At 35.4% G+C, this 21,607-nt stretch overlaps 1 protein-coding gene and 1 pseudogene across 1 annotated transcript; both read left to right on the top strand.

Annotated features, from left to right (window-relative positions):
• The first annotated feature begins 120 nt into the window (after positions 1-120).
• On the top strand, positions 121-3,432 carry LOC126633046 (protein DCL homolog, chloroplastic-like; annotated as a pseudogene).
• Positions 3,433-10,680: 7,248 nt separating this feature from the next.
• LOC126633036 (cyclin-D3-1-like) lies at positions 10,681-12,737 on the top strand. The gene is made up of 4 exons (XM_050303583.1): positions 10,681-11,419; positions 11,521-11,722; positions 11,862-11,992; positions 12,102-12,737. The coding sequence occupies exons 1-4, from the start codon at positions 10,886-10,888 to the stop codon at positions 12,363-12,365; spliced, it is 1,131 nt and encodes a 376-aa protein (XP_050159540.1). The 5' UTR covers positions 10,681-10,885; the 3' UTR covers positions 12,366-12,737.
• Positions 12,738-21,607: the final 8,870 nt, after the last annotated feature.

Raw genomic sequence — 21,607 nt, 5'->3', positions numbered from 1 at the left:
AACACGTGATGGACCCATCAGGCATCAGATAATCCATCCATCGGCCCCACTACTTATCTCCAATACAAATTAGGCCTCATAGTGGGCCTGTAATTTTATTTATTCTCCCTAAAACCCGCAACAAATATCATAATCCCCACAAAGTCCACCGTATCAGACACGACTCACTGAGTCATCATCACCGCCGACTGAGACGAGTCTAGTACCGTCACTACCATGATCCACTATACACTGATCCCGCTCAAACAATGAGATGACGACGACGACGCTAATGGCGGCTCTGAACCCGTTGCTGGTGCGTACAATTTCGTTCCTCTGCGCGCGAGGCCACCGCCGACGCCTGGGCCTCGGGCTTGCGGTCCCGAGCGGCAGGGCGTGGTGCAGCGGGGCAAGTCGACTCGACCGGATAGTCCATCGTCCTCGGCGGACAGTTCCGCGCTGAGAGGAGTGCTGAGCGTGAAGGACCTGCCGAAGTACCCTCGCTGGGACGACCCTGACTACTTCAAGTGGAAGGATGAGGAATGGGAGATTTTAAACGACATCGAGCCCGTCGTTTTACTGGCCAAGGAGATTCTGCACTCTGATAGGTATCCTTACTATGAGCTTAGCTCGGAACGACGTCGAGCCCCGTCGTTTTACTTTGTGAAGTGGAAACTATGTGACTGGTTTTGGTGGTTTGCAGGTATATGGATGGTGAGCAGCTGACGGAGGAAGATGAAAAGGTTGTGGTGGAAAGGCTTCTTGCTCATCATCCACACTCAGAGGATAAAATTGGCTGCGGAATTGATTCTATCATGGTAACTTTTTTTCCTCCACCATTTACAGTCGGAGATTGCCTTGTTATATTGCCTATTAATTGAATTTCTTGTGAAGAATTTAGGTTGGATTGTAATAAAATATATAAAATATTGACTGTAAGTAACTCATTAGTCATTACCAATATGTTTTCAGTGGTGTAAATGATGGTTTTCGAGCATCGGTGCATTCGTTCTTTTTGAACTTAGCCTCAAATTAGTATTACCCTTAGTTATATATGGGGTTGATACTAATGCAGCAATGAAATTTTGTGTCGGTCGAAAAGTTTAACTGGAAATTGGTGTCATTGAATTAGTGACTATGAAGGTCTGTTTTAAATGTGTAGTATCTACCAATTTGTTTGTTGTAGTGTGAAGGATGGTTTGGAAGACGCGTTGTTGTGTGTCACAGACCACTATTGGTGTGAATGCACAATGTGTGCCTTCTTTTAAGTATGAAAGTTTATGTTGTATAGAGAAACAAGGCTGTTGATGTTTTCATGAGCGGTTTGGGTTAGCTGAAAAAGGGTTTCAAAGGTTGAAATCATAGAAAGAGGGGGTTTAGGGTTTGTGTATTAGTTTTGTGGTGAACGTATTGAGTGTTGAAGACTAAAACTTGAACATGTTCGAAAGGAATGCGGCAGGTAATTAAAAGTCATGCTTGTTCTGAAGTATAAGGACGCCTAGATGTGGGGGAATGTGGAATATAGAGATTTAATTGGGGAAAAAAAGGCAAGTGATTCGGGTGGGGAAATAGGTTAGAAAAGCTAGCAAGTTGATGTTCATCCTATTTGCACCAAATCCATACTCATCACGGCTTAAAAGATTGTGATACTAATCATATTACCCTTATTTATTCAATTCCTTATCTTTATACGCCCTTCTCCCATTCTCTCCCTGTTAAATCCTCCTTTCTCTCCTTCTCCACTTCTCTCCTTGTTTTCAGCCTGTCTTCTACTATTTTTAATATGCTATTGCTCATGCGTCATTGCAATTTTTGTGTCAACCAAAAGATTTAACAGGAAATTGGTGTCACCAACCAATGTAATAGGAAACCTGAGATGAATGCAAGACGTTAACTCTATTGCAACCGAATAATAAAAGAAATGATTGAAGTATCGCTGCACAAACATACACAACTAAGAAGTTTATGGCATTTCTTAATGATTATGTGAATAGAAAAACATTTATCTAGGCTGAAATTTATTTTTGTCCCCTCTGTGCAAGATGACGTTCAATGGGAGGCCAGTCACAGGTGCTCTAGCTTAATGAGCTACATGCCTTTGCATTTTTCTTACCACTTTAACCTTTTTTAGTGCTTGTCCTAAGCAATTGGGCAAGTGTTTGGAACTTTAGATCTGCATGTTCATAACTTATCCTTTACTTTATGGGCTTATTTTTGCTAGATTATTTATTTCATACCATTTCAATACAATTCAATGATAGCGGAAGCTGAAAGTGTAAACTATTAAAATTTTGGTGTTAACTTTTTTCTGCTGTTTCTTTGGCTACTTTTTCTAAGGATGTTGGTTCATAAACGAGTTACGAGTGTAATATGTAACTGATGTAACTGTAGATAAAGCTCTTTCTATTATTGTTTCTGTATATTTCTGGGACATGAAATTATCTGTCTCTATCTCAAAACTTCTCTTCTTCAGTCTGATCTTTATTTGAATAGAACTAAAATGACTATTTGTTGACATTGAGTTTTTAAACTATTTAACATTGAATTTTAAGTTCTTATTGATTTCTGAACCAGTCCTCCTTTCTATACATGGTCAACCTGTGTTTTCTGCGATGTGGATTCTTGTGTTTGCCTGTGCCAATTAATCACTTTCTATGTAACTTGTCTTGCTGAAGGTTGATCGGCATCCCCAATTTAAACACTTGAGGTGCCTCTTTGTCATAAGAACTGATGGTGTATGGACAGACTTCTCCTACCAGAAGTGTCTCCGAGCATATATCCAAGATAAGTACCCATCCCATGCAGATAGATTCATTCGGGAACATTTTAAATGCGGTAGTGGCTAAATGTGCATTAATCCTTCCTAACGCTTGTATTGGGGTTTAATTTTGCTTTGGTAATTACAAATGCGTATGAAATGATATTCAAATTATCCCTTGGAAGGGGGATGTCTTTCGTTTTTCAGACCTCTAGTGACCCACATATAACCTAGATCTACAAAATGTCAATGTAGTAGATAATCCTTGACTGAAACTCACATGTATCTTTAAGAATGACAACGAAGAAAATGATTGAAGTTAACTTCACTTTGTTGACTTGCATCTACTTTCCTTGGCTTTGAACATGTTTTTTTTATTTAATGACTTTTGGTTTTTTTCTGTCTTTCCTAGGACCTGCTTCTACTGGGGTGGTTGATTTACTTAGCTTTGTCCTGTAAGTCCTCAAAGCTCATTAGAAAACAACCTGGCTCTCTCTCATTGGTTAGAAGCTTTGTCAATCGTTTTAGCTTAATTAGAGAATTTAGATGGAGGAAAATATGTGAGTCCTTTGTCGGGCATTCAAGACTTGTGCCAGTATAGTCCATCAGTCCGAAGATGTTCAATGTGGTGATCAATGATCTTGTAGTTTTTTGGCTGACCTTCAATGGAGATAATAACATTCCACTGTGACAAATGTTGATGATGGGAATTTGTGTCTATGTTTGGCTGCGATTAACAAGAAAAAAACTTTGGTAAGGTAGGCTGACTTGGGGAACTTACTCATATGGTGGGTCGGGTGAGACCAAAATACATAGAGTCCATGAGAGCTTCCCTACAGTTGACATGGTCAAGCACCCTTAGCCTAGTTTTTATCGTGTTTAACGGGCCGGCAATGGATGGTCCATCCAATAGGACTTGGTCTTGATCAGTTTAGGTAGTATCATGAGTGAAGATATGGAAATTTTGTATAGTCTGACAGCTTAGAAGTCCGATAATTTGAAGTTATTTGCCTTCGTGGTCCCGTACTTTTTACCAACTAGTAGAAATCGAGTGGTTGAGACTGGTACTGTGAGTCAAAAGAGTCAAGCTCTCACAGATGGACGCCGTCTAGACTAGGGTATTTTCTTGAGTACTCCGGAGTATCGGATAATCCGAAGCACCCAAGATTATTTGCACGGTCAAAACCGTGAAATGGCTGCAGGAATGTGGTTAATGTTGAAGACGAACATCATATTTCTGATGGTAAATTATGCTCAAGAGAAATGCTCCCTATAGGCAGTTACCCTTCGAACATATTTATTCTTTGAGACTTAGAAACAGAGACTTTCACTGGAGGATGTTTAATGCTATGTGGTCTAAAAATGTTTGGAATATTCTCAACTTTAATGTGTCCCCACCCATAAGCTTTTACTTTGCATTAATTTTTGAACAACACACAAAGATGGTAAAACCAGCTGTTTCCCCCCTCTTTTGATGTGATTCATAAACGCACTCAAATTTCACCCTTCCTCTCATTTCTTGTACCATTCAAAAAGAAGGGAGTGAATATTAGCCAATTAATCTTTCATTTCAGGATAGTAAATCAGTGCTAGAGTCAGTCATGCATGTTGTTCTTGATTGTTAATGCTTGTGAGATTTACGATGTATTAATGGCCAGAATCACCTCATGCCCGCGCCATCGACTTGAAGCATTGGCTAGAGGGTTGAATGGTGGCTAGGAGGTCTCACTATAGAAACTATGGGGTAATGAAATAATGGGAAATCTAGTGTAATTAATTATAGGTTTTTTTTAGCTAAAGTGATCATTAAGATTGACATAACTCTTTATTTTGGTCTCTGATATTTAAAATTGATAGAAGCAGTCCCAAATATTGTCTACCATCAATTCTTTTGGTCATTTTATAAAAGATTTTTGTTAAATTGAGAGTATTTTTGTCAAATCAACATATTCACTAGAATTTGTGGTTTTTCAATTTAACGGAGATTTTTCAATAAATGATCAAAATAATTGACAATGAATAATCTTAGGGACAACTTTTATTAATTTTAAAACTCAAAAATCAAAATGAAGAGCTATGCAAATGATCATTTTTGCTAAAAAAAAAGTCTTAATTATATAATGCATGTATAAACTATGGTGATTAGGGGGATTAAGAAAAAGGTGAATAAGAGGGCAGGTTGCTCATTTAGGTCAACTGTCTTCCATTATCGTGCATGGTTATAGTCAACATGAGCAACTTCTGTTGGGTGGTGCCATAATTACGGGACAAACATTATCATTAGGTTCTCGTACTGTACTTGGTGGGCCTCTCGCTAATTCGAGAGTGCCACACAGCTGGAAGGGAGGATCCATGTGGGACCTAACCCCTCACAGTCCATACACCACATTAGTTTTCTCTTTGCTTGCTAAACTTGGGGATTCAAAGATCTTTAGCGATCTCAAATCATAGACTTTCTTTGGGACGTTACTGTGGTGATATTTCAAGTTTAGATTGCACTTGAGGTGTTTGAACAGCCTGGTTGGGACTTTTAAGAATTTAATCGTGCAAATCTAACCGTCTGATTGTACTGGTGATGCATGTAAAATATTTTTTCTCGCTCATTTGAACTTTAACGCATGACAGCACGTTATTTATTTAAAATACCATTACAATAGCGATCCGAATAAGTAGGGCCAGTATGCGTCGATGGTGAAGCATAGCATTTGAAGGGTTGTGATATGTGCTAGGGTCTAATCAACTAGCAACCACGAGCTATGAGGATGGTTTGATGAGTTCCAATAAAGGCCATTACTTTCCGTTGCGGTGATTGAAATGTATGCAAGGAAAATGAACAACTTTCTGAGTTTTCAGAGGAGTGGGCATGTCTGACTTTGACCAGAATTATGAAAGAGGAGGTGTTATTGTTTACAAATCTGAGAAAACAAAACAAACAAAAAAAAAAAGAGAAAAGAAATTGCCAATGATCGTATAAAAAGTAAAAGGAAAAAAAAAGGAGATTGCTTTGAGCCTTTGAAGGCTTTCTAATAGTAAAACAGTGCCAACCTTTGTTCAGTTCTGGTTGATTTTTAGAGGGGTATTTTTGGTATACGATAAATTCCACTAATCATCCATGTTCATGCGATTTTATAAATAATTATTTCGTGCTTAAGTCCGTTACTAATCTTAGTATACATCGAATTTTGCACTGAAATTCTTTTGCATAGGTAAATTGATCTTTCAAACATGATTTATATGTCAAACACGCTTACATGGGCTCAAAGGGCAGAGACATTTCTGCTCTTGAAAATGATGGTCACATGATAATTCACATGAGCAAAATGGAACCTTTCTCGAGGTTTGTTCAAATAGCGAGAGAGAATTGGGTAACTCATTAGATTAAAATATATTTATAATTCTATAATCATAAAAGTGATAGAACTTAGATGTAAGGTTCGTTTTAGATCAAGATTTGTAACCGAGTGATTTAACGACATAGTTTGACTACACAGAAGTAACGTTGACGTATGAATTGACAACACACTACTGTGATGATTTGTGCAATTTTGCCTTTGTTGTATTGCGTTAATAACTCAACCACCACGATAAGGATTTTTATGAGACGGATACACCATTGTTTTGATGTTCAGTGTCAATAATATAAAATGTCGTATGGGTTTTTTTTATATATTATTATATCATTAAGACGAAATGTTAAGATAACGTTCTAACTCTGCTTAGTAAGTTGCTGTCCACCACCACAAAATCTACCAACAAATCCATGAAAATCTAATTTGATGCAGAGTCCCACCCTACAAACTGCAATAGCACCCACACCTTTTGTCCTCCCTTTGGCTCTCTAACTTCATTTCTCGGAGAATGCACAACAAGTAGGAGAAATAAGACTAAGAAGACAAAGATGAAAGAAAAGAAAGAAAAGAAAGAAAAAGAAAATAAAAGAAAGCTACATCTCAAAAGAAAAAGACCTAGAAGCCCTCCACGTGTCCCCTTTTCTTCCATTCCTCTCTTTTTGTTTGCATGGCATAGCGGGAAATACACAGAGAAACTTGAAGACATACACTGATACCAAGATTTAAAATATCGGTAGTTCAAAAATACGAAAATTTCGATAGAAATATAAAAATATTATCGATATTGATAAAAATTGAATAAAAACCATTGAAATTGTAATAAAAACTTGGAAATTTTTATTGAAATTTTGCAGAATATTTATTTAGTCAATTATCAATTAGTTTATTACAAAAAATTAGAACGAAATGCATTTCATGATAGATTTAACTGATTTAAGTTGATTATATAGCGAGTTGACAAACATTTTGAGTGTAGAAAATATGTAGTAATTAATGAAAGAAGTTTAACTTTAAACACATTATAATCATTTATATATAATGAATTAATACAATATTTTATACTTTATACATTGCATGGTAAGATACATGAGTGACTTAGTATCATATAAAATTCCTATCAAGATCTAAAATATCGATGATATTGAAAATATCAGTAATTCAAAAACATAAAAATTTCAAAAAAAATATCGAGATAATATCGATATTTTAAACCTTGATTGATACGCACATACTCTCTCTCTCTCCCTCTCTCCCTCTCTCCACGCCTTGTCTCTCTTCTGTAATGGTTTGCTGCTGTAAACATAATGGTTGAGTGCAGTGCAGAAAGAGAGAGAGAAGAGACTGAGAGACCAACTTTTCGTACAAAAGAGGAATTGAGTTGTCCTGCGCTGCCGGTGGGATAGTAAATTCTACTGGGAAGTGTGTAATTGCAAGAAATATATATACAGATAGACACACACACACATATATAATCGATTATACAAATAGATAATGGTACAGTAAATTTTAACCTTAAAAAGAATGAAGTTTTAACGAAAAATCACGATACTATTTATTTTAATGAAAAATTATATTTTTAAATTAAAAAGTCAAATCTAGTACTATTTATTTTACCTTTTATTATGTCTTTATCATTAAAATTCAAAGTTTTCAAATCTTTTTCATTAATTTTCCTAAAAAAAACATAAAAAAAGATAATTAATCTAATCTTAAACCTTAATTAGTTGAACTCAGTTGTATACTAGAGTTTTACAACACACTTTTGTTGCGTGTAAAGTTTGAGTAATAGGTTCGTCACGCAAGCAAACTTTTTTGAACAATTAACGTGGAAGAGCTAGATATAGAAATTTGAAAGTTACGTAGTTCATGTGATTAAAGCATTTATTCTCGACACTCAAGTTTCTATATTTGGTTCAATATATTATCTTTCCTTCAATATTGTTTGTATTATACCAATCATTACACTAGAATGTCGCAAACAAGGTTGAAAACTTGAGAAGATTACCCTAAACCCCATGCTAAGAATACGATCGTCAAAATTAAAAGTGAAAAACGAGAAAGAAAATAAAAGAAAAAGGAAAGAGTTTGCTCACGGATGCCTTTACTTCTGTGCTCTGGACTAAAGCTCAAAACTATCTGCCTAAAGTTTTACTTTCCCTTTTACCCAAACCAATCAACGCAAAAACTTTATTATTGATTTTTGAGGTATTCATCGATTTTTCCTCTAACTTATAATGAGCTGTCAATTTTTTTTCATTAATTTTAGCAGATTATTTTTCTGAACTTCTATAATCAGTCAATTTCAACCATGAACGTTAATTTTAACCGATTATGCTCTAAACGTTCATAATTGGCCAATTTCTAGTAATAAATTTGTTGAGATGAGTAATTACTTTTCTTATTTGAATTTGGATCTTGATTTAAAATAGGTGAAATGAGATGGTCATGTGAATCAAGTCACAAGGAATGCTAAGGAAATTGCATCACAATCCCAACATTTTCTGAAAAAGCAAGACCGTGGAGAAGATTCATAGTTGTCTGCATTAAAGATAAAATTCAAACAAAAAGTGTACAGAGTGAACTAGTAGAAGAGAAGAGGAAAAAACAATATGTTGTCCACATTAGGGATAAAATTACATTTTTTACCTCAAACAATTGTTATGTACCGTGTATGTGACCAAGATGAATGAAAAATTTCAAAATCTAACGTCAGAGGGGAAATTGACCAATTATAAAAGATCAGGTTGTAGTCGGCTAAAACTTCAAGAAGATAATTGGTTAAAATTAAAGTTCATGGAAGAAAATTAACACCTCCTTACAATTTCGAGAAAATTTGACAAATACTTTTTTATTTTTTTATGAATTAAAATCATACATAGTCAATGATAAAAAGCTAGCTATTGACCTGTACACGGGTGTATATTACCAAAAGATGTAGTGGACATGCGCACATGTATACTACCATACTGGCACCCAGTTTTTCTTAAATGCGCGCATTTTCACATAGTTCGACTAGTACATTACACATGGTCAAGTAAGGTATGATATGATAACATCAACGTTTTGAAAGACACTAGGCGCTTATTGGGTGATGAGTTAGGGCCAAACGCCTAAGTGAACTAGGCAGATTTAAGTAAATTTATTGTATTTGTTAAATAAGTGTATTTATAAACAAACACATAATTGTTTTGGAATAGATAAATTACAAAATAAAATGACAGATAGATATAAAGTATTAAAGCATATTGAAAACATGAGGAACAAATATATAATGAGTGTTCATCTAAATATTCAACAAGTTTCTTGCATTTATATTTTCAATAACATTTTATTGAAAATATAAAATGCAAAGTGAAAATTATTTATTTTCTGTCTAAGTGAGACTCGTGACCTAGGTGAGTGCCTAGGGGGGTTTAGACGGGCTAGGCACGTGCTTAGGCGGATGCCTAAGAGGGTCTAACCGCACTTTCTTCATTTTCAAACACTTAGAGACCAATCGGGATGTGACTAGCTGCCTAGCGCCTCGAAAATTTTTAGAACCGTGTATAACATAATACAAATATGCACGAAAAATATATGATTAAGTCAAAGCCTTTTCAAAATGTGGTAAATAAATTGACACGATAATAACACATTAGGCAACCGGTTAGATGGATGTTCACTCACAAAACTTTATCGAATATCCTTTATTTATCTTTTCTTTTGAAAAATCGTTTTAGCATATAACTTACTTCTTTTAGGGATGTTTTCTTCGGAAATGGTTGGACATCTGCTGTACTTGATATTTATGGATGACTTTTATATTATAGTTGATTGATTGACAAAACAAAGAGAGAGACATGTAAACGAATAAAACACGGTGCGACGCGTAAAATTTGTGATGAGTTTAAATTTATATATTTGGCCATGATAAGTTAACATGTGAATTTGAATTGTGCATAATCTCACATAAGACATGACACTAGCACGATTGTAAGGTCTACACTACTCTCTCGAATTAGTCACTTTGTTCTCGGAACTAGTACATTATCACTTCAAATACAATACTGCAACTCTAAGGCATCTCCCAATAGTTTTGTAAATTTTTTTGCTAAATTAGCTATTAAATAGTGTCAAATTTTTAAAATAGCTAGTCAATTTAACTTATCATCTTCAACAATAATTTATTTCAACAAACACTATGAGATAATATTTTATATGCACCAAAGTGGAATCGAATTCTCAATTTGCGCAATTGATTTTAAATGCAAAGTGAGTGATCAACTTTTAAAAGGTTTAGTATCGAATTGTCGTCCTTTTATTATTAAATTTGGTCTTGTGAATTTGACCTATTTACAGTCAAATTTTTTTGTTGCTAATGATTTGGCTCGTTTTGATTTGTCATGTAATTTAAGTTCAGTCTTTAGCAAACTCATCTTTCTTGTTGTTAATTGTTAGTTGCAAATATAACTAAAATCTCGTTGCTTCGTGATGTTCTTATATAATTTTTTTAATTTTTTTTTTGCTCATGCCCCAACGTCAACTAAAAATATAAAAATAAAAATAAAAATACAGAGTTTTCAGTGACAGTGGAGAAAAACAAAAACCCACAGATTATAAAACACATATTTGGGTAGTGGTCTGTCCCTTCCCTCCTCTTCCCCTATTGCTCTTCAATCAGAGACAGAGTTCTTTAGAGAGAGATTAAGATAGAGAAAGAGAACATCTCTTTCTCCTTCTTCTTCCTCACACTCTCTCAGCCTCTGGCTTTTCAATGAAGTAATGAACCCAGAATCAAATCTCTTCTTCTCAGAAGAAGATGGATCGAAAACATCATCATCAACTAGTAGAATCAAGTGAAGAACAAAACCCAGTTTTCCTTTTGGACGCTCTGTACTGCTCGGAGGAGCATTTGGTGGATGAGCAAGTGAGCCCAGTGGATTATTTCCCAGAAGAGGAATTAGTAGAAGACAGCTTTAACAGCAACGTTTCTTCGTTTAACCCAATAAAAGCTCCAATCTTAGTCGAGCAAGACCTGTTCTGGGATAATGAGGAGCTAATCTCTCTCTTATCCAAAGAATCGGAGCAAAACGAGCTCCAAAAACCCCTCCAAATCAGCCCCTCTCTGGCCGGAGCTCGCAGAGAGGCGGTGGATTGGATGCTGAGAGTCGCTTCCCACTACTCTTTCTCCGCCCTCACGGCGGTGCTCGCGGCGGATTACTTCGACAGGTTCTTGTCCAGCCTCCAACTTCAGGTTGAGAAGCCGTGGATGACCCAGCTCGCTGCCGTGGCTTGTATCTCTCTTGCTGCCAAGGTTGAGGAGACCCAAGTTCCCCTTTTGCTGGATTTCCAAGTATGTTGTTTGGTACAATGTTTGTCCTTGGTTTCTTGAATCTTGTCCCATGTTTGTGTTTGGTTGTTGAAATTTGTTGGGTTTTTTTGTGTGTTTTTAAGGTGGAGGATAGCAAGTATGTGTTTGAAGCTAGAACAATCAAACGAATGGAGATTTTGGTGCTCTCAACTCTCCAATGGAAGATGAATCCTGTCACTCCGATTTCATTCATCGATTACATCACCCGAAGACTCGGTCTGAAAAACCATCTCTGCTGGGAAGTCCTCAAAAGATGTGAGCTCATCCTTCTGAGTCTAATTTCAGGTATCCAAATCTTGTTCTTCTCTCATTAATTCGATTTGTTTTTCGTAATAACATGATCGAAAACAAAGTAAAGTTGCGATCTTTACGCTTTGTCTTACAATGTTGTTGGAATTTTGAACCTTTTTTTTGTCAACTGCAGATTCTAGGTTCATGTCTTTTCTTCCATCTGTAGTTGCCACTGCCATAATGCTGCATGTTGTCAACAACATAGAACCGTGTCTACTTATGGAATACCAAAACCAGCTCCTGGGAATTCTCGGAATCGATAAGGTTTGCTAATCATTACCCTTAAATCTCCGAAAAGTACTAATCTTTTCCATTTCGAACGCGAAATTTTGAAACTTTTATTGAAGTCAGATTTCAATTGAATCTTAAACAGGACAAAGTGGATGAATGCTCGAAGCTCATCTCCGAATTAACATCTTCCGGAGGCAATGGCAGTGGCAAACAATCCAACAAGCGTAAGTTTGGTTCAGTTCCATGCAGTCCCAGTGGAGTGATGGATGTGTCATTTAGCTCTGATAGCTCGAATGATTCGTGGGCCACTGGATCATCGGTCTCATCCTCGCCGGAGCCTCTGTCGAAGAAGAGGAATTCCAACCACAACCGTAATGCAGATATCCTCGGCATCATCCCTCGCTAGTTCCGAAATTGGTTCCAATTTTTTTTTCTTTAAGGACCCAAAAAAAGTCTTTTCTATGTCTAATAATACTCTTCTTATGTGGATTTGTTAAATGGCCTACCATCTCTGAGTTTTCATCCTAATTTTCCCAATCCAATCCAATCTAGTGCAATCCAAACGATCCGATCCTTGTGGGAAGGTGGATGTATGGGATTAGGAAACGGAGATGGTTGACATTTTATCTGGAGGAAAGTTTTTAAGAACATAGCAATGAAGAGAGTACTTGCAGCAGCTGCAGGGCAGTAATAATTATGTATCTCTCATTTTACTCTCTTGCATGGCCTTTTTCAAGGGAAAAAACAAAAAAGAAAACAATAATACTTATGTAGCTAACTCCACATTGTTTATAATTGCTCATCATTCTCAATTTGTTTAAATATTATGTTGTTAAAAATCCCTAAAATTGTGTTTATATATATATATATATATTTAGATCAGCATTCAGTAGGGAGGATTAGGAAAGGGAGGGAGGGGTTGAATGTAGAAAATTTTCAATGTGTCAGAAATACAATTCAATATACCGAGTGTTATATACAATTGGTTGGAGATTTGTTTCTAAATTTACAAACGTATTATTACATTTGATATATCAGACCGAGCTTCTTACACATTAAAAAAAATCTGACGATTGAATGCATCTAGTTAGAGGGAATTGGATCCCTTCCGGATTTTAGTGTTCGGAATCTATGAATCAATTCATCTGGACCATACAAATTCAATCCAACGGTCTCCATTAACTTATTTTCTTGGCTCATCACACAAAATCAACGATTCTGATTTCTTTTATACACCAATCAACGACTCAAATGAATTGATTCTTAGGATCCGGGCACTAAAGCTCCGAACGGATCCAATTCCTAGTTAGAGAAACATGTCGTCGGCCAATAGTATTTTTGGTGTTCTAAATAAGGTTTGACCTCGATGGATGAGCTAAAATCTTGTATGACTTGGGGTTTGAAATTTTGCCCTAACGCTGGAACAAAGACCAACAGTTGTAAACCACCCAAATCTGCAGCAACACCGTCCACATCGTGTTTCAATGCACACCTATTTGACTAGTATTGTTGCCTATTTAGCATTTATGCTCTATTTTAGCTTAATTCATGATATAATTACTTTAAAGCGCATACGGACTAAGGGCTCGAATGAAAATGCCTACGTGTAAAACGCTTTTGTGTAAACTTTTGCTTTGAGCGCTCTTAACAGAAGCACAAGAAAGTTTTTACTAGCTAGCAAAACAAATGCTTTCTAGAAATGTAGTTCGAAGTGCTTGATGATCTGTGTAATTTTTTAAAACACGATGGTGTGTTTTTATTGTTTAGTAACAATTGTAGTTATTTATGTCAAATACTGTTAGAAACGCTTTCTGATAATCAAAAGAAATATCAAACAATTGCCCTATGAGTGACCCTTCAATATTTCCAAAGAGCAAAGGGGACATGTAGTAGCACACCCCCACCAAACAAGTGAAGACCTTTGTACTTCATTATGGTCATATATATATACATATATTTTCCTCAAACCCTTTAGTTAACTTAGATTTATATATGACCGTTGTAACTAAATATTAATATCCACTTACTTAATGTTTTTATAAGTTCTATCCCAATCTTTTGTTTGTTCATTAGATTGCTGCCACTTGTAGTTAAGAATTGAATTTACCAATTGATCTCACTAATTAATTGTCGATAATGCACAAAAGACACTCACAATAAGCTGGTAATGTTAGGAAAACTAAATTTGGAAAGAGTTTTGAAAACTAAAGGACATGAAAGTTGATGATTGATTTATTACTTAAATGTTGATAGACGTACTTATTCTTATTGGTGACACATCATTTAATTTGTAAATTTAATCTCTCTAGCATTACTCTTAATCACAATAAGCACTGCATGTGCTTTCTACTTACTTCCCCTTTTGAGAAAAATTGCATGCTTAGTGTTTAAGCTTAGCTTAGGCACAATTGAATAATTAAATATGTTGATTTGCTCATGCACCGCGATTGTCGGAGTATTATAAAATATGAAAGATACAAAATTTTAAATGAATGTTGTAGAAGAATAGATTTTTTAATGTGATTGGTACATAAGATGATATATCACATGCTATTATGTAATTGGAGGAACACTTGAAGAAAAAAAAAAAAACTTTCTTTAAGTTGTATAATGATATGTGATGTATCGTATTTCAGTTACACTGAAAAATTTCTATTGTAAAACATGTTAGTTAGACATTGAGAGATGTGCAAGTGCAGTGCATGAAAGGTGGGAATTATGGGAAAGAGGAACCAAAAAAGAAAGTGGAGAATTAAGCCAGATTATCAACATAAAGGGGATGGATTAGCACTTATAAGAAGATTAAAAAGAAATAATTTTACATAACCAAAAGAACATGGATAGAAAAAGCAGAAAAAGGTGAAAGGGTGGGGTGGAGGGGGAGATTGCTGAAATCAGGGAACAATATTTTTTGATTTTGTATGAGATGTCTTTGTTGTTCCTTACACTTTGGTTTGCTTTTAGGGCAAAGACTGTAGCGTATTTCAACCTAAAAAGAAAAAGGTAGCAAGACAATGATAAGATATGAATTGTTGATAAATGTCCAGAGAGAACTCAGAGAGAGAGAGAGAGAGAGAGAGAAATGGGTTCCAGAGGTATAATATCTCTTCTTTTATGGCCGATGTGCTGCTGCATGCCATCTTTGAACTCTTCAAAGTTTACCCTTTTCTTTTCTTTTCCCTTAATCAGATATTCAGCATCCAGATTAACAATTTGCAAGCTCCTTGTATATATGTTTACTTTGTTAAGTACGCAATTAGTAAGTATACTACATGCAACATTATACTTTATCGAGATTCAATTTATATAGGGTATATTGTTGCATGCATATTCAGTAAATACTATATATGTAACATTTTTTTTTATGTTAAGATTAAGTTTATGATGATATGATATGATATATGTAACTCGCTAGGGTTTGACAAGATTGTAAGCTCTATTGTGTTTCATGCTTATTAAAACACCATAAGAGAACACGTACACGAGGATAGGGTAGGTGAGGGTTCTTTTATGGACTTCTGCTCCTTAGTCACGAACTTATGGGGAGTTCTAGGGTTTGTGATTATAATAGCGGTATGCATGGGAACCTCTTCCTTATCCAGTGCTCAATCCTACCCACCAACGGAATGAGCCTATAACTAGAATACTAAAGTCCATAGGATTACTTTCTTTACAAGAATCCCTTATTGCCTTAGTAATTAAAACCAGTCATCAATATTACTTGTGGCACCAAAAATAGCTAACCATATACAACCCTAACTCTTATTTATCTCGATCACAACTATGTAAATCAATTAGAATTGAGCTTTAGAGTTCAATTCCAACAAGGGTGAGAACTTGATAACTATGTACCCTATAATATGATACATACGTCTCATAAAATGGAAAGTCACGTAAACAATAGTTCTAAACACAAAAGAAAAGATTGCGTATGTACCGTATAAACATGATCCAACAATCATATCAAATAAGGTTGTAAAATTTAATGAACAATTGGAGGGGATAAATATTTAAAACGTTTTTTTTATTGTTCTATTATTGTTCATGCTGATTAATTTTGCCATGCATGCAGGTTCATTGGGTTGCGAATCATATGGAGAACAGTTGTTGAGATCAACCAAAAGGCTAGCAATTTCAATCAGTTTCTATGATCATGCAATTATTCGATTAGCATTCAATGTGAGAACTAATTATTTTCTGAGTGGATACTGAATTATAACTACGGAGATTGGAGACCCTCAATTATGTTTAGAATTATGGAAACGGTGAAAACATTGTCCTTGATTCAAAACACTAGTAACACGAACGCGTTGCAAAGTAGAATTGGGTCAGAAATGATCCTCAAAGACAGTTTTAGAGGGAATATTTTTGCTCACCATCCTGAAGTGGTGATGATGTTCACTACTCTATTTAATGCCGTTAGATGAATTTAAATTTCGAGATTTATGTCGAAAAATGTGTAATGGGTAGATACAAATCTCAAAATTTAAACTTATCCAAATATTATAAGTAATGTAACGAGCACTACCACTACTTGAGGGCCATGAGAAAAAAAATGCGACAAATTCAATCACACTCCACCAGCACACTACTTATTAATGAGGAATGCCAGTTATGTTCTCTTGTGTAGTTACTACCTTCTCCTTTCCAAACAACAATGAGACACTTTAATCACACCAATACCTTGGATGCTTATTATCCAGCATGATCTATGATTCTCTACCTACTAAACCAGGCACGTCTGTTGAGGTTAACTATATGAGTCACGTATTTTGTTGAAGATTATCTATGACAAAATTCAACCAAATTTGAAATCAATTAAATGCAATATTTCGATTAAACATTGGATTATCACAATATTAATCAAATAGTTAATGATTAAGAATTTTATGAATGTTATTGATCAATCTCTTACCACCATATATTGCTACAAAAGGTTCTTCAGATTGTGATATGAACAACATTATTGTAAAAAATTTATTATTAATAATCTCATGTTTATGCATACATGACTTTCAATTATTGATGCAAGTGCGAACTATGTGTGCATGGTCAACTATCCCATGCACGCACTATCAACTTAAAATTTCTATATTTTCAATTAATGTTCTTAAAAATGAATTGTTTCAGTCATCATACCGCCACTAGAACCCTAATCTAGATTCGAAAGTGCATGCACGCAGTGGACCCATTGTTCCATAAATTATTACAGATATGAGAGACGAGACATAGGACATTGAAATCCATGAATATTTTGCAGATGAATTTAGAAGAAGAATGCACATTCGACTCGTGAGTGGTTAATGGTATACTTCTTCTATGTTTTATCCCTCCCAAGTATATCCAACCGGACGGTTTAAATTTGCCATCGATCTTTATTCCAGGTTTTGTTGCAGTCTTGCAGTTGTAGCAGAAGCAGCAGATAGCCAGTTGGATACGACACAAACCGCAGGATTGGTATCCAATGGCCTTTGCTGGGCTGGCTCCTTAACAAGTCACTGTCTCATGAAATGCCAAACGTACAATTTTATAGAGTCCATAGGGAGGGAATGAAGACAGCTCTGCAATCCTGCTCTGCCTTTCGCTATGGTTGTTCTTAATTTGTTGTTTTAATGGAAGATATGCAAAATAAAACAAACTCCATTATTTCTTGTACAAACCATGCGCCCAATGCCATCGACAGTACGAGGTGGTCCATATGACATGATTATGATTTATGATAGTGTTGTGGTCCAATATTGCTCTCGGTTTAGGTAATTTTCTGTTTCATTTTATGGGTTTCAAATTTCCCAACAAGCATTTGAATTGAAATAAGTAATCTGAAAAATGCGTGTTAGATCAATTGGTTAGTCTATGGTATAGTGTTTGTCCTCTTACATACAAGTTTGAATTATTCTCTTCATAAATTAAGGTAGTTTCGGGAAATAATTTTTGCACTCCGTTTTCTCCCCCCGTGCTTCTCCTCTTTTCTTATAGTCGTTGAATTGAATTAATCAAAGAAAATCAACCGACATAAATTAGTCAAACTCCTCCTATTTTTCTTTTCTTATTTAACATTTTGCTGTAATATATGAGCTTTTTTCACAAGGAGATTCAAGGTAAAAAGCATACTAATAACAAGTACACTAAAACAGAATCATAACTGAGTGTTATGGGGGCAGTAGTGTTGTACTGTGGTGGCAGGGATACAAAATTCGAGCTAGTACCATCATAAAACTCTATCAACTATCTCTCAATTTAGCCTTCTCAAGTGTTCAAAGGAAAAAGAACGCAAAAGTACTGAATTTTATGTAGGTGTTTCAAGTCCACCTCTCGGGATTAGGATATTGGTGATAAGCAATAACCATATATATTTTCCATAAGGTCACTGTGCTAATTCAATTTGGCAGCTTGTCTGACCCTGTATCGGTAATTATCTCAAGGGTATATGTGCCCCACAGCCTTGTGCCTTAGGCCTTATTGAACGTATCCTGTGTCTGTTTTCTCACTTTTCTCCATCCTTCTCTTTGTCTCGTGCTTGTAAGTTCCGATCTAGAACCCAGAAACCAGCCAATTTTCACTGTCAGGCTAGTGATCATAAATTTACAAATATGCAGAGATCTCGAAAAGCTGTCCGTTTGGATTGTTTGTGAGGAATACTTGTCTATATAAGTGTTTTCCTAAAAACATCTTAAAAAGAACTTCTATGACTCAGAAATATAGGTTTTTTGAGTAAATGTGAAATTACTTTTAATTGTCAGAAATCGTTTTTATCTCTTTCAAAAGTAGTCTCACGTAAGTTCTAAAGCATGTTATAGTTAATGTGATTAACAAAAAAAGAGATGTAGATGTAGTTCTATTTTTGTGAAAACCATATGATCATGAGATATTCCGTATTTATCACTTATTCAAATTTTTGGGATCCGACACTGAATTTGCCCAGCGATTAGTAGAGATAAAAGAGCAAAAAAATAGAGGGGGCATCAAACCGACCAAAGTGATCGATCAGAACTTTTTTGGTCAGTTTAATTTGATTTTGACTAAGAAAAATGTCAGGCAATTTAAAAATCAAAGCGAACCAATTTTTTTTGGTTTGATTCATTTTAATACTTTTGAAACTGACCAAAACCAAACCGAACATATAATATATCTTTTAATCATTAATTTTATTTATTTTACACATATTATAAGTTATTTGAGGTCTTACCCTACACATTATTAATGCCAACATAAGTAGTATTCACAAGTACGAGATTTGTTTCTATTTTATGTTTACGCAATTGTAACTAATACTTTGTTAGCTAGCATGAGATTTTATTTAGTTGAAACTAGTCTTACTTGATGACATTTTCATGTTTTGAAAAACTAAATCTATTGGTCGAATTGAAATGTATGGATATTTAAAAAAATTAAAAGCCTACAAATGTGGGACATTTTTATTGATGTGTTGAAATAAGCTTAAACCAACCGAACTACCAGTTTACAATAGGTCTGTTTGGTTTAGTCTTAATAATAGTATTAATCAAAACCAAACCAAAACGAACCATTAAATGTTTTAGTGTCAAACTAAATTAAATTGAATAGCGCCCATCCAAAATGTTCTAAAAGATGCCCTGCGGAATTGAATTAAAGCCCACGGAAATATATAGACATTCACGGATAAAGCACCAAACTTTGGCCACAAAATTGGTCAATAAAATGGTGTTGTGATTAGCCTCAGGTTGACGAATCCAAAGCCCAAACAGAGTAACGCACACTGAAACCTGCGCAGATGAATTAGACAATAAAACTTGGGCTTCACATGAAAGAAGAAAACTAAGGGACAAACTCCATCGATCATCGTTTGAAATGAGAATGTTTAAATTTGTAGTGTTGAGCCCATTACTAAGTCCAAGTACGCATTCATTGTATCCCTCGTCTTAACTATTTAGGTCAATGGACCTCTTGGTGCGAGGTTTAAACTTACAAGTCTTGATGCAGTTTGTAATGGATTACCTACTTTTAATCGGTAGATTGTTGTTGAATCAAACTACTCCAACAATCTCCAACTTAGCAAGATTCAAGCCAAGATAGCCCCTGTACCACTTTCCTTAAGAGTGACATGGTCCCTTGCTCCAGTTAGTTAGTCTTACCGCCCCTAGGATTTCCTTAAGCTCTGCTCCACCAGCTCTTGCTCAATTAGCATGCTCCAACTTTCTTCATCGGTTTGGGAAGTTGCTTAGTTGCCTCTGAGTGTACATGGTGAAGCCATGTAATAGAGCCATGCTCTAATCCGCCTTTTTAGGTCTGGTTTGGTAAACATTATGCTTCAGTTTTTTTTCACAGTTTTGGGTGAAAAAAAGTCAAAAACAAGAAGCTGCAAAACCCAGCTTTGAAAAACCGGCTTTTTTCACATCTGTTTTACATAAAAGTTTACCAAACACTATAATACTGTTTTTTTTTTCAAAAGCATTTTTACAAAAAAGTTTACCAAACACTCTACAGTTTTATTTCACAGCTGCTTATTCTTACAGCACAACAAAAACAACTTTTTTTTTTTAAAGTACAGCAATACCAAACCAGTCCTTAATCTAGTACGACTATTTGATTGAGTTGCCTCTGCGTGTACGTGGCAAACCCAGTAATCACAATTTCGAAGCAGGCTCTAATTAACATCCATTGTTGTGTCACGAGCCCGACCATAGTCCACTACTAAGTCCAAGTATGCACTCATATTCTCTTCACCTTAGTCATCTAGGTCCAATACATTGAACATGTTCTTCCTAAACAAGGGCTCCAGGTGCAACCGCCCATGGCTTCAAAACCAAAGGGGCTCCAAATTTTATTCGATGCAGAGGTCATTTGTTAAAACTGTTTTTTTGGATAGTGCTATTTGCACACATCTTTTTATATCTCACACACTCATGTGAATTTTTGTCCATTGATATTATTCAATATATTTGATCCTATGACTAGAAATTGGAAGGGGTGTGTGAAAGGAAAAAATTGATGTTTAGATTGCACAACCCTTTTTTTTTCTTTTAATGACCCAACTACAGGCACCACTTAGTGGAATAATGTTTTTTTTTTGTTGTTGTTGTAATGACCCAACTCTTATGTGGTATTCTTTTTCATTTAAATCATTTTATTTTATTGAAGCTATGTTGAGCCAAAGAATCATGTACGTATGAGAAATAAAAACTGTATTAAGTCTTTGCAGGTTTTCGTCCTGAGCCACTGGAAACTCATGAACATTCTAACAAACCTCTATGTGCGGGGTTGTAACTCAAAATGCTTCGTTGCAATTAGTAGCAGACCACCTATGTACTTTCAGACTATATATAGTTGACTAGTAACAGCACTCCTGTAGGACTTGCACACTAGCAGCAGACCACCTACCGTTAAACCCTAGGTTATTAGTGTAAGACATATTATGAAATCACAACAACAAGCCATTAGGATCACGAATAAATCAAATCAATATGAAATAGAGATCGACTAATTATATTGAACTTATCTGTAGAATTCGGAAGACATGGTTATGAAGGTGAAACCATTGATCCTTACGAACAAAGTAGAAGTAGTCTTCTACTTCCAGTACCTCTCAATGAACTCTACTATTGAAATAGGCTTATAGTTTCCGTGAGTTTCTATCGGTATGGAAGCAGGGACTGCTCCTAGGTTATATAG

The sequence above is a fragment of the Malus sylvestris genome, chromosome 8 (assembly GCF_916048215.2).
Source record: "Malus sylvestris chromosome 8, drMalSylv7.2, whole genome shotgun sequence".
NCBI lineage: Eukaryota > Viridiplantae > Streptophyta > Magnoliopsida > Rosales > Rosaceae > Malus > Malus sylvestris.
Note: the sequence above shows the minus strand (reverse complement) of the source record. Positions and strands in the feature narration are given on the sequence as shown.